Source organism: Girardinichthys multiradiatus, chromosome 11 (assembly GCF_021462225.1).
Source record: "Girardinichthys multiradiatus isolate DD_20200921_A chromosome 11, DD_fGirMul_XY1, whole genome shotgun sequence".
Taxonomy (NCBI): Eukaryota; Metazoa; Chordata; class Actinopteri; order Cyprinodontiformes; family Goodeidae; genus Girardinichthys; species Girardinichthys multiradiatus.
In genome coordinates, this window is record NC_061804.1 from 33,510,148 (window position 1) to 33,524,585 (window position 14,438).

Genomic DNA, 14,438 nt, shown 5'->3' on the forward strand with positions numbered 1-14,438 from the left:
CCACAATTTGGGCGTATAGTAAAGCTTAGCTGATCCAAGAAGAGTGAGATCCCAAATACACAACTAAACTGATTATGGTGTGGTCAAAATGGGTTGGAGTTCCTGAACGACCTTTTCAAAGCACTCACCTCAACCTTCTTGAAAATTTGTGGACTATACCTAAAAGCTGGGTCGATGCCAGAAGAATAATGACCATGTTGATGTTTGTAAGAAGCACATGTTCGGGGTTCTCGTCTTTTAAGGGAGCAGGCGAACGGTTCGCCTGCTCCCAGCAGAGCAGGGGACCCTATTATTTCTTGCTTCTTTTTGTCATTATTATTATTTTCAACTAAAAGTCATTGGGCACAAGAACCAGAAAATACTGAAAAGAAACTGACATAGCAACCTAGTAGGGAATCGCAACCGCTACTCAGATACTAAAATTCAGACCCTCTAACAACTAGGGGGCGCTATTATGTATGACAACGCGTTTGGGCTTATAACTTCCAAACCTTTAAGTCCCAGACTCCAAAGGTTTATATCACCTTGTTCCTTGGATGATTCTGCATCACTTTTTAATTGGTCACGCCCACTTTCGCCTTACTAGATTTTTTGCTACGTCGCGACAAAGGCAATCTATTTTCCACAACTCCTACATTTTGAGCTCAATCAAGATAAAACTCTGTATATACTATTTACAGAGTTAGCGGGACACAGTGGTATAAAACCTTTGTCAAATGTTCGAAAGTTGTTAAAGCTACATGCGGACAAACGTTTTTCGTGAACTAACACAAAAATTAATTGACTATATCTCTACCATATTTCTTGATCTCCAAACAAGATGGGAGAACCTGATAGAGAATGAGCTATTGTGCCTATACATTGAGTTTGATACGCATTCAATAATAGGGGGCGCTATAAGCACCAGAAGTTTATATCTGCATAATGGATTTACATACAACTTTCCATATGCTCAAGACCTTGACCTCAGGACATACTTTTAATATGATTAAAAAGTGGGCGTGGCTTATTTGCTATCTCACATTTGACCTTTGAACTCAGTGAATTTGAAAGATTTTGTCGGGGAAATTACAGATCGTATGCAGAATTGTGCTACCTATGTACGTGAAATGTATTTTTTTATTCCACCACTAGATGGCGCTGTTATAACGTAAAATGCGTTTCTGTGATTATCTCTAAAACTGTTGCTTGCAGAGACTAAATCTCAATTCCTGGATGTAGTCATTCTTAATCATGTGAGTTTTGAAAAAAAATTATAGAGTTATGCTAATTAGCAACAATGTTGCGTAATATGCGAAACCTGTTTCAGTAACTCCTCCTAAGGGGCAAAACTAATCAAAGCGAAAGCGCCTGAAAAACCTGCAGACATAGCCGACAAACGATATGGAAGAGATTTCAAAATAATTTTTTGGTATGCGAATTATATGCAATCAAACCTTTTTGAAGCAAAAATAAATAAATTTTGCTCCAACTTGAAAATAGATTATGTTGTCCAAATAATTTTCATACCAGTCGTGCATAAGGTCAAACTGTAGGTATGTACTCATTTTCAGAGGAATCTAAGCATAGGGGGCGCTATAACCAAGATACATTTATATAGCCAAAATGACTGAATGGATTTTTATCAAATTTGGTACATTTCTTCAGGATACCACCTAGAGAATTAATATGGTAAAGATTGGGCAAAGTGGGCGTGGCTTATGTGCGATAATGTACCTCCGATCCTCCACTTATAAAGAAATTCCCCAAAAATCACTCGTGTTACCTAGAGGCCCCGAACCTTCGGGATATGTTCTGTGCATAATCCTGAAAAGAACCTATTCTAGCTAAAGGTCTATCTCAAAGCGCGTCACTACAGTGTACAATGCTTGGTAATAAAGCTAGCAGTTGTATCTCAAGTTCTGTTGGGCCAAACGCCGTGGAATTTTGCACACTACTTAAGTAGACAATGGCTATAATCCCCAATAAACATTGTTCAATTTGGACTGCCCACTTGTGTACAATTAATTCATAAAGATATATGCTAATCAATAATGTCGATTATAAATGAATTTTTTTTAACTCATTAAAGTGTGCTTGCTGAAGAAAATCAGGCCTATTCTACATATGAACGAGGTTCTTGGTGAATATTTTGAGATTTGTCTGACAAAGTATGGATTGTACGTGAATTTTTCAATTTTGGTCATTATTACTAATATCATTGGAATGATATTGATAACAATTTATTTTAAAACAATCATTAAAATTGGAGACATGACAAACAATGTATATCATTCCACATATAGATATGGTTTTCTGAGAATACTTAGGGAATTTTATGAAATACCATATATTTTATATACATATTTATATTTGGCTAAGTACTATGGATATGACAGTTAACGATTTTTGGTTGAAAAGGTAATAAATTTAGGCACTTGAATAAACAGTTATATTGTTTCTTCTATAGTCACGGAGATCTAAAAATATTGTGGGAATTGTTTGATGAAATATGGATTTTTAATGAATATTTAAATTCGGTTCATTATAGGTTGTTAATGTATAAAGAAAGACTTTTCATTTTTTTGTTCAAGGACTATTGCATTTAGGGACGTTATAAACAATATATATTATTGTAGATATACAAAGGTTTAAAGGGGGTATATGCCATAAAACGCACCGGAAGTCGGCCATGTTGGGTCAAAGGCTAATTTTTGGCTGTTTTTTACTTTTACTCAACTCGAACTTTAACAAACTCCTCCAAGGGATTTTGAGCTATAGGCTTCATATTTGGTCAACATGCAGTTAAGGCATGGGGGATTAAAAGTTATCAAAATCGTGAGTTTTCGGTCATGTTTAGGGGGCATGGCTGGGGCACGAACTTGGCATTCCCGCCCAAAGTGAAAAAATGCAATAACTTTCCCACAGAAACGCTAAATCACACCAAAGTTGGCATGAAGGAGGACCTTCGGGTTCCCGACGATCCTATGGGGTCATATGCTGACATCATCAAAAGCCACGCCTCCTGAGAACAGGGAGTCACTTTTTTTACTGGGAAAGGTTGCTATCTGGCTGTCTACACTCAATCAACTTGAAACTGTGTCAGGGGACAGATAACTAGTGGGTCCAACTTCGTTTCAAGCACAGTGACTTTTCATAAAAGGGCGTGGCCGTGGTGGCGTGGCGAAGTTGGACATCACGTCTTGGCCATACGTTTGGCTTTAATTTCCACATACATCATCTGATCTGCACCAAATTCAATGTGATTGAACCTAGTCCAGTCCCCAACAGACATCTGATGACATATTTAGTGGGCGTGGCCTAATTCGTCCACAGCGCCCCCTAGAAAATTTTAAAAAATCAGCCCCAAGCCATGCTTTGACCGAGGATTGTGAAATTTGGTACACATATGTACTTGTCAAGACCTACCAAAAAAATCTCTTGGAGCATTGGTCCAAACCCTAGAGGAAGTTGGCCATTTTGGATTGAAGTTGCCACTTCCTTTGCTTCCCCCTTCCACCTGTGTGTCTCAAGAAGTCAGGTGAAGAGACAACTGGAGAGACTGAATAAGAATAAGGATGCAGGTCCAGATCATGTCAGCCCTAGAGTCCTGAAGGCCTGTGCAGAGCAGCTCTGTGGGATTCTGCAGCACCTCTTCAACCTTAGCCTGGCCCAGAAGAAGGTTCCGGTGTTGTGGAAGACCTCCTGTCTTGTTCTGGTACCAAAGAAAACTCACCCATCAGTCCTCAATGACTATAGACCTGTTGCCCTGACATCTCACATCATGAAGGTCCTAGAGAGACTCCTGTTGGCCCACCTGATTAAGCAAACAGTAAACCATCAGGACCCCCTTCAGTTTGCTTATCGCTGTGGAGTTGGAGTTGAAGATGCCATCATACACCTGCTTCAACAAACCCACTGTCATCTAGACAAAGCCAGTAGCACTGTGAGGATTATGTTCTTTGATTTCTCCAGGGCATTTAACACAATCCAACCTGATTTGCTTTGTCAGGAACTCCAGAAGACTCAGGTGGAGGCCTCAACAATCTCCTGGATCAAAGACTACCTGACAAACAGACCACAGTTTGTGAGACTGAAGGGTTGTGAGTCTAACCAGGTAGTCAGCAGCACAGGAGCACCACAGGGGACTGTACTCTCACCATTCCTTTTACTCTGTACACCTCAGACTTCCAGTACAAGACAGACTCCTGTCATCTGCAGAAATACTTTGATGATTCTGCAGTCGTGGGGTTGATCAGAGATGGACAAGAAGCTGAGTACAGGAAGGTGGTGGACAGCTTTGTGGCATGGTGTGGAAACAATCATCTCATTTTGAATGTGACTAAAACAAAAGAGATGATTGTAGATTTTAAGAGAAACAGGAAAAAGTCAAAAACTATTTCTATCATGGGAGAAGAAGTGGAGGTGGTGGAGGAGTATAAATACCTCGGTGTTCACCTGGACAACAGACTAGAGTGGAGATGCAACTGTGAAGCCATCTACAAGAAGGGAAAGAGCAGACTGTCCTTCTTGAGGAAGCTTAGGTCCTTTGGTGTTTGCAGCAAGATGCTGCATATCTTCTATAAGTCTGTTGTGGAAAGTGTGATCTCTTCTACCATCATCTGCTGGGGAAGCAGCATCAGAGCCAGGGACTTAAAAAAGCTCAACAAGCTGATAAAAAAGGCTGGCTCTGTTCTGGGGACTCCTCTGGAACCTCTGAAGATCATTGTGGAAAGAAGGATTCTTCATAAAGTGAAGAACATTATGGAGAACCCTGAGCATCCTCTTCATGAGACTGTCCCACAACAACAGAGTGTCTTCAGTCAGAGGCTTCTTCAGATCTGCTGTAAGACGGAGCGCTACAGGAGATCCTTCCTGCCCACAGCCATCAGCATCTACAACGGCTCTTTGAAGAAACCTACATAATATGAGCTATAACAACATTTAATTTCCCTTTGGAATTAATAAAGTATTTTTGAATTTAATTGAATTGAATTTTGACCCCGGATTTGCCCTCTCTAGCCCGCATATCTGAGCGAACTCCTCCTACAGCTTTTGATTTAGAGACTTGAAAGTCACACAGAATACTCTTAAGGCACTGGGGATCAAAAGATATCAAAAGCTTTTTGATACATGAAAACGTGTGGGCGTGGCCACGCCTCAAAATATGACTTCTCGCCATAAAAGACGAGAAATTTGGATCAAAAGCGCCCCATAGGACACTTCAAGGGCTATATCTCCCTCATACATCATCGGATCCACTTGAAATGTAGTATAGATCATCAGGGATCAATGCTGAACATGTTGGCACAGGCAATTCATGACGTTGTTTTAGCCCCGCCCACTAACAAACAAGTGAGTCCAGCTTCCATCTGGAAGGTCCGATTTACTCCAAATTTTGAATGCTTCTCGCCAGACCAAAACTCTGCGTGACCGAAGATCATATGACATGTTGTTCACAGTGCCACCTAGTGGCGACGTGTTGAAGTGAGGCAGTGTCATCGTCGGAGGCGATGCCAGCCTGGCATTGCCAGGCTCCCGCGGTCGCTCTACAGGCCGAGTTGCGCTGAGGTGCGAGGGCCTTCAAGGCTGCTTGCTGCTTTAATTGGTGTTGTTTTTCTCGCAGAAGTGTCAGACGCAATTTTAATCTGTCTGCTATAAAGACATCTTATTTTGGCGGATCTGGTGGTTCCTCCTTAATGACATCATTTCCTCTATTTCGTGTCTGCTGTGGCTGCGGCGTCAGCTTCTGCAAACTGTCTCTATTAGCACGGAAGAATACGTGAGGGATGGTACTATTTCAGCAGTAAGTCGTTTGTTTTAGTGTTTACGTCGGTGGAAATCATGCATTGTGTGTTTATGTGAGCTTAAATTGTTATTGCCATCACCCGGAACTTCGTAGCGTTAGCGGCTAATTTTAGCTGCCACTCATGTTTAATGTTTGACCAAATAACTTTACTTAAAATTTAAGGGTTACTGAGCTTGTTTTACAAGCCGGATTTTAGTTGCAGCTATCTTGAACCATTAAACTATGTCATCAGTTGTGATGATTTAGTTGGTTTTTATTTCATTTGGAACTTTTAGGGATCCGTGTTAAAACGGCAGCTTGTTTTGTATACAGAACCCAAATTGAATGTAGCTATATTGATTGTTGCGCAACACTTATTATTTTGAGTTTGCTTGAGTATTTTTATAGGTACTTAAATTCTGTGAGTGCTTTGATGATGATTTTACTTGGATGATAATGAATGATAAATGAATGAAGGAACTTTGATCTGATATTCTTGAACGTAATGAATTTTTCATATATCTGAACAAAATGTTTTGAACTAAATGATTTGGATAATCTAGTGTTTATTTACGGAATGGAATTGGAACACTTAATTATTCAATTTATTGTTGTGATTTTTTGAGTACGGTAATTCAGCTTGACATGTGTGTTTATTTGTAAACTGTTAAACACTGTAAATGGTTGGCAGGTAGATGGATAATAGTTTCATAAATGAATGAAATACTCATTTGTGTTAATGACCATTTTAGGTCAGGTTCCCCCCCCCCCCTGGATTGAAATGAAGAAAATGGACTCAAGATGGTGAGCTACCTTCTGCTACCTTTGTGGTAGGATTAATTAACCTGGACTAAACTAACTTTCCTTCCTCTGGAGTTCAGGGATTTTTTTCCCTCCTTCTTTCAGGATGGTATTTTTTCTCTTCCCCTTCATTTTTTTGTGGGTTCTGGACTAATTTTTTCCCCCCTTTTGAACAGATCCCAATTTAAGGATCTTTTTTAACTTGTGAAGGACTGAACAGTACAAAAGCTTCATATTTATTGTCATTGTGCATTGTTTATTTTTTTATGTTGTCCTCCAACTGTTAGTATTGTGTTCATTTGTTTTGAATATCAATATATTTTCAATTTAAAACTTTATATTTGGTGCTTGTCTTCATTCACCTCCCAGGCTCCATGACGGACCAATCTTCTGATGCTGCTAATCATTAATAACATTGTGAAGCTTAGCCGCTAATGTTACACAATGCTACCTGTTAACACTAGAACTCCCAGGGCATTAATTTGACGGTTTTGAAAGTTTGACATGCCATAACTGGTTTAATAAAACTGTTATCTTCCTGGCATCCTGACTTTTTCTAAACCTGTGTCTTGTGTGTTCCTATGTCTCTATTTAAAAAAAATAAGTAAATAAAAGATCTAAGTATTTCTACCTCTAACTACCACAGCCGCTATTTTGACGGCCCAATTATTTATATTGATATTTGTTTCCCGCGGCTGAGTATACGCGTGAGCGTTGCCTAGCAACCGCCACTCTAGAATGCAGTCTGAGAAGGAGATTGTTGGCATCCTACAAATGGCTTCTAGAAGGATATTTTCTGCTCAAGAGGCATTGGAAATGCTTCAAAAATTACATGATTGTGATTCTGGGGTCGAGAGGGATTCTGGATTCTTGGTCAGTATTCAGTTCCAGTGACAGCGGGTCAGAGAGTGAGCCTCCCCCGGCTAAAAAACATGAATCGTCCCATCAGCAGGAAGTTGTGGCGCATTATTTCAAGGTAGTAAAATAGTAGTCTATGTAACGATTTTATCATTTTAGGCTATAGTTTACAGATTAGTGAACTAATAATATATAAACTATTTATATAGCAACAGTGCCAAAATCAGTGCAGGCTCAGAGAAAGGGAGATGAGCCTGGTGCCCAGTGCCCAGCTATAAACCCAGCAATCCAGCTCACTGGCAGGAGAGAAACTACAAATCAAGTTACTGATAAAAGACAAAGAAATAAACAATAAGTTAGGTCATAGATATAGTAGCCCTGTAACAACAATCTATTCTGCGCTTTACAGCGTTTTCATCACATGACGAGCGCACACCTGGGAAGGAGGAGGAGATAGGAAAGGATGGGACTGTGTGGACAATGGTAGGGGAGGAAGAAAGTAGAGGGAGGCGTCAGAGCCAGAACACGTTGACAGAGCGCCAGATCCAAGATGCCCAGACCGCGTTCCTCTGATTGGTGGATGCCGAAATGCTCATCCACGTTCAGGGCTGCAGGGTGGCTGAGGCCCGCAAAGTTTTAGGAGAGGATTCCTCCTCGGACATGATTGTGGATGAGCTGAAGGCATTTTTAGCTCTAGTTTATGTCCGCGAAGTGAAAGGGGGGCGTAACATGGAGCTGTCCAGCTTTTGGTCAGATTAGTAAAGCTTTTTTTTTTAAAGGTACCCGCTACTCTGTATTATTTTTCATTACTATTTATAAATAACAATAAAACATAATAGGTTTTGAACAAATACTTGTCACGATGTGGTTTTGGATCGGACCAAAGTGCAGACAAGAGCTCGGCAGGATCATCTTTGTAATTCAGAGATTTATTTTACTAGGTCAAAAACGTAGCAAAATCACTGCAGGTTTTCCAAGGCAAGACGTGGCAAAAAACAAAGCATAATCATGGACGAGAACGAGGTGTGACGAACACCAGGAACCAGCACTGAACAAAGACACAAAACCAACTTATATACTGTGAGATAACAAAGGCAGATAATCAACGGAACAGGGAACAGGTGTGACAAGGAGGCAGGGAAGCAGAAGGAACAGGTGAAACAAATACAAAGACTGAGGATGGGCAAAGTAACTAATAAACAATAAACAGAAACACAGACCAAGCAAACCTATAGACAAAGATTAATAATCAAATGGGGATTAAGAAAACTAGAATAATCGTGACTAAAGTAAACAGAGGAACTAGAAGGAACATAGGAACAACAATAACAACCTAGGAACAAACAAAGAACCCATAAAGCCTGAATACAAAAGTAAACAAACCTAACCACACTGACTGAAATAACTGGAAAGGAAACAGAAAATAAACTAGTAAACAAGAAGAGTGCAAAGATACAAATAATAAAACACAATTAAACATAAAGATACTAAAGAGAAATAAAACTAGAGAATCCAGGGAAGACCAAGAACTACAGGTCCTTCTCAAAATATTAGCATATTGTGATAAAGTTCATTATTTTCTATAATGTAATGATGAAAATTTAACATTCATATATTTTAGATTCATTGCACACTAACTGAAATATTTCAGGTCTTTTATTGTCTTAATACGGATGATTTTGGCATACAGCTCATGAAAACCCAAAATTCCTATCTCACAAAATTAGCATATTTCATCCGACCAATAAAAGAAAAGTGTTTTTAATACAAAAAACGTCAACCTTCAAATAATCATGTACAGTTATGCACTCAATACTTGGTCGGGAATCCTTTGGCAGAAATGACTGCTTCAATGCGGCGTGGCATGGAGGCAATCAGCCTGTGGCACTGCTGAGGTCTTATGGAGGCCCAGGATGCTTCGATAGCGGCCTTTAGCTCATCCAGAGTGTTGGGTCTTGAGTCTCTCAACGTTCTCTTCACAATATCCCACAGATTCTCTATGGGGTTCAGGTCAGGAGAGTTGGCAGGCCAATTGAGCACAGTGATACCATGGTCAGTAAACCATTTACCAGTGGTTTTGGCACTGTGAGCAGGTGCCAGGTCGTGCTGAAAAATGAAATCTTCATCTCCATAAAGCTTTTCAGCAGATGGAAGCATGAAGTGCTCCAAAATCTCCTGATATCTAGCTGCATTGACCCTGCCCTTGATAAAACACAGTGGACCAACACCAGCAGCTGACACGGCACCCCAGACCATCACTGACTGTGGGTACTTGACACTGGACTTCTGGCATTTTGGCATTTCCTTCTCCCCAGTCTTCCTCCAGACTCTGGCACATTGATTTCCGAATGACATGCAGAATTTGCTTTCATCCAAAAAAAGTACTTTGGACCACTGAGCAACAGTCCAGTGCTGCTTCTCTGTAGCCCATGTCTGGGGAATGCGGCACCTGTAGCCCATTTCCTGCACACGCCTGTGCACGGTGGCTCTGGATGTTTCTACTCCAGACTCAGTCCACTGCTTCCGCAGGTCCCCCAAGGTCTGGAATCGGCCCTTCTCCACAATCTTCCTCAGGGTCCGGTCACCTCTTCTCGTTGTGCAGCGTTTTCTGTCACACTTTTTCCTTCCCACAGACTTCCCACTGAGGTGCCTTGATACAGCACTCTGGGAACAGCCTATTCGTTCAGAAATGTCTTTCTGTGTCTTACCCTCTTGCTTGAGGGTGTCAATAGTGGCCTTCTGGACAGCAGTCAGGTCGGCAGTCTTACCCATGATTGGGGTTTTGAGTGATGAACCAGGCTGGGAGTTTTAAAGGCCTCAGGAATCTTTTGCAGGTGTTTAGAGTTAACTCGTTGATTCAGATGATTAGGTTCATAGCTCGTTTAGAGACCCTTTTAATGATATGCTAATTTTGTGAGATAGGAATTTTGGGTTTTCATGAGCTGTATGCCAAAATCATCCGTATTAAGACAATAAAAGACCTGAAATATTTCAGTTAGTGTGCAATGAATCTAAAATATATGAATGTTAAATTTTCATCATGACATTATGGAAAATAATGAACTTTATCACAATATGCTAATATTTTGAGAAGGACCTGTATAATAAGTACAATAATAATAATGATAAACCATACAAAGTAATAAGAAAACCATAAAAGAACTTAAGTAGTAAACACTAGGAGGCGGAAGAGGGAGAAAAGAAAAACATACAAAAACCAAAATAGAAAAATCTAAGCAAAAGGTAAACAAACACCAAAGCCACAGAGTCCAAAAATGTCACTCCGTGACAATACTATTATTAACTCTTGTCAAAACCATAATTTTATAGCGTGCAAGAAAACCTGTAGCATTCTGACCGCATGTAATGTGATGACGTCATCACCGCCCTGGGATCCAGAATGCTCACCATCAAATTGACGGGCTTGGGAGTTCTAATAGTGTTAGAATTCTGGGAGTTCTAGTGTTAATCAAACACATTTTTTTTATGAAACCCATTACCTCTAGGGACATTATAAACAATGCATATTATTGCAGACATAGACAGAGTTAACTGAGAATATTTTGGACATTTTTAATGAAGCAGCCCTGGTAATTTTTTGATGAAATATGGATTCTGCAGAAAGCTCGTTGTCTGCCGCTCGCTCGGGGAAAGAGTTTGGAGATGATGTGGTTATTCCCCTGCCTCTCATCATGATGGGAGTGAGTGCGACAGGGCAATAATCATTGAGTGAAATAAAAATAAAATGTTGAATTTGGGGCTGTTGTGAACAATTATTTTAGTACTCGAGTATTCTGTCAATTGTTCTGACGATTAATTGAATATCAAGATATATGTGAAAGAGAAAATGCAAAAAAAAAATTCAATTTGTTTTTTAAATAAAATGTTATTGCCTCAATTCAATAGGATTAAAACATTACCTTTATGAAGGGATTAATGCATTTTCAGCTTCAATTACTTGATTTTTTTATGGATATATGTGAGGTTTGAGATTGCATTTAATACAAGAATTTTAGCATTATAAAAGAATCTTAATCTTGTATATTGTTTTTACAGATTGCAAAACTAAATGTGATCTTTGTAATGTTAGCAATAGGGTTAGTAAATAGGTTTGGGTTTAGAAATTTGGCTACAAAGAACTGAGTTTTGTTGAGTTATTGTAAATAGCAAATGTTTGTTCATGTTTTAAGACTATATTATTATTATTATGTTGGTAAAGTGTTTGCAAACATTTTAATTTGAATGTTTGACTGCTTCATGTTCAGTATCTTTCTTGGCGGCGCGTCTTTCCCCTCGCCTTCTTCCTCCATAGCTGCTAATATCCCTTAAGGGCCTTTCAGACAGGACGCGGTTTGCGCTGTGCTTGCCGCTGGGTTTAGTGCATTTACACTGCATGCCGCTAAGCCTGTGAGGTCTAAGTGCTTCTGCAACCAAGATCTGACCTGACCCTTTGAAAAATGTGGTCATGTGGGCGTGTGACGTGGTAGTCTGGAAGGGGCGGGGCAGGGGGTGGAGTTGCTGGGAGGGGCTTGGAACCCGATCATAACTGCTTGCAGTTCTAGTTATATATTTGAAGTTGGATGAATAATTTTGACCTTGTGCAGATTGGAGAAAACCCACATTCAATACAAACATGGCAACCAAGTCTTGAGTTTTATAACTCCACACTGGAAAAAAATTGGTTCAAATAAATAATCGAAAGCCCTAAATTACTGAGCCGTACATGCCGATGAGTGTATGTTCTTTAAAAGTTCCTTTAGTGTTTAGTGCACTCCGTGGACCTCAATTACATGCAAATGCATTTTACGACAGGGTTTATTGAAAATAAAGTTTACCTTTTTTTGAATAAGTTTTTAGGACTTTTAGAAATAAATGTCAAGATTTGTAGTTTTTAATGAGTTGATGTTGAAGAAAAATCCCAAAGCTGAATATAAATCTTCTTTTATTAAGGAAATGTAATAAAATCCTTTGTACAGAACCTCTACACAGAGGTTTATTGTGTCCATACATGCAACTCTCGTGGTTGAGGTATCAATAAAATAACCCAAAACAAAAACCTAAAACCAAACTGGAATAAAAGTTGTTTTAGACCCGACTAAACCAGGGTCCATTTGGAGTTGCCATTTGATTAAACTACCACCAAAGTCACATGCACCTTATGACAAGGATGAGAAAGATCTATCAAACAAGTATAGGCGCAAATGGTTTATAATGTCAGCCTTTCCCTACAGATTGTAGAAAATTTAGTCATACAAATGTTGGATTTGTTGCCTTCTCAGCGCACAGCTCACCTCTGCAAAATGCATAGACACAGAAAGCTCGTCACAACCAAAGAAGCTACAGTACATCGTTGTTTATCAAAACTGTTTGATGAAACTGCGTTTATATGAGGACAGTGCGTACAAGTGTGTACAAAGTGTAAACCATGAGCTCTTTTAAAATCTCCTTTAATGTTCTGTTACATATAACGGGGTCCGTTTCATTGCATCTAAAATATTGGGAATCATTTCGATCTCAGTAATATGGCACTAAGTGAAAAGAAGTGGACCTCTTCAATGGAAATGCCTTTTTCCAAAAGTGGCAGTTTTGAACAAATGACATACTTGATTTAAAACAAGCATCCCAGTAAATATAGTGTAGGCTGAATGTCCAGCAGGCTATGAAAAGAACACCATTTCAGACATTTCAGATGTACAAAAGCATGACGTGTGGAAATTGGATTAAAAACTGGAATAAAATGCTGCCAGTTCAACTGATCCTTAACCTTATTATTGTCACTGATGCTTGTCCTAAATGTACTGACACTGAAAATATCCTTATAGTAACACAAGTAAAGGACTTTACCTCACTAAACATAACATTTATCCAACTTAAGGTTTCACCACAAAAATATGTCTTTAAAGGATTTAAATGACTGAAGTACCTCAGGGATTTCTTTGCAAACCATGGCTTTTTTTCATTGTCATCTTCAAAATATAAAACAGTAATTACAACAATCCATCTACATGTCATTTGAAGCTGTTTCTTATCCAAGCGCAGAAATTCCCGCGGATTTTTGTTCCTTATTTTCAAGTGAATTTAATTTGATCTGCATTGCCATGACGCCAAAAATGCTCCGTAAGGCACTACAAGAGGCAATTCCCATGTTCCCACAAACAGAAGTCCAGCTGTGTCATTGCCCTCTGTTAGTGTGACAGTTTATAACCCCAAATGAGCACTTGTTGACTTATTGGCTTGTGTCCAAGCTGATGACAAGGAAGGCATCACTTCCAGGATGCCAACCTTGGGGGTGGTGGCGGGTTGTCGGGGTCATGGGTCACATGTCACCAGTGGGATTCAAGAATCACCTGCAAAACAGACAAACATGCAAATCATTTCAGCACCTCAAATTCCCAGCTGCTTGATATTGGTATGGGGAGATCCTTCAAATTAGTTGCTAGGAGACAAATCTTCAAAAAGTATTGTCTGTGTTTTTAAAACAACAATAATATTGTAACTAAGAGTGGTCAGTATATGCTGTTGTGGATATTCTAATCAAATGAAAAGTACGTCTTTGGTAATAATACTGCCAGGTACGTATTTTTCTGCCTGGTGTTGCGGCAGTCGGGGCATTGTTTGAGGCAGAGCCTGTGGAAGAAAGGGGAGAGCAGTCAACAAAGCCTCCTCCCTACAATAAAATGAACTGAACTGCAAACATGTTTAAATTGAAGGTTGAGGAGTGAGCTGATGTCCACTCTTTCTGATATTTCAAACTATGTAGAAAATATTTTATTTGGACATCACTAACATGGCTCAAGGGCTAAAGCTTTCTATGCAGTCTTCAAATTATCTGTAAATGTAGGGAATTAGATTTTTCCAAGTCTGAAAGTCTGGAAAAAAGAAAATGGACTATGGAAAATGATCTCCAGATTTATTCCTTATTTTATCTCATTGGTTGTTTTGGTTTTTCTATACCTGCAGACTAAAAAGGACTGTTACAGTTTCATACATGGGGTGGGAAACATTGTGCAAG

At 39.4% G+C, this 14,438-nt stretch overlaps 1 protein-coding gene and 1 long non-coding RNA gene across 6 annotated transcripts in view; one reads left to right on the top strand and one right to left on the bottom strand.

The window, feature by feature from the left end:
* Window positions 1-5,385: 5,385 nt before the first annotated feature.
* The window catches only part of LOC124876618, a 32,254-nt gene continuing 23,201 nt past the window's right edge, over window positions 5,386-14,438 (top strand). Inside the window, exon 1 of the long non-coding RNA XR_007040343.1 lies at window positions 5,386-5,785. This is a non-coding gene — a long non-coding RNA (uncharacterized LOC124876618). The remainder of the gene's footprint in view (window positions 5,786-14,438) is intronic.
* Window positions 12,352-14,438, bottom strand: part of LOC124876617 (glutamate receptor 3-like) — a 127,666-nt gene continuing 125,579 nt past the window's right edge. For all 5 annotated transcript variants that reach the window (XM_047379544.1, XM_047379538.1, XM_047379539.1 and 2 more), the window contains one exon: window positions 12,352-13,773. In XM_047379544.1, the coding sequence (XP_047235500.1) occupies window positions 13,750-13,773 (24 nt within the window). In that variant the 3' untranslated portion in view covers window positions 12,352-13,749. The remainder of the gene's footprint in view (window positions 13,774-14,438) is intronic.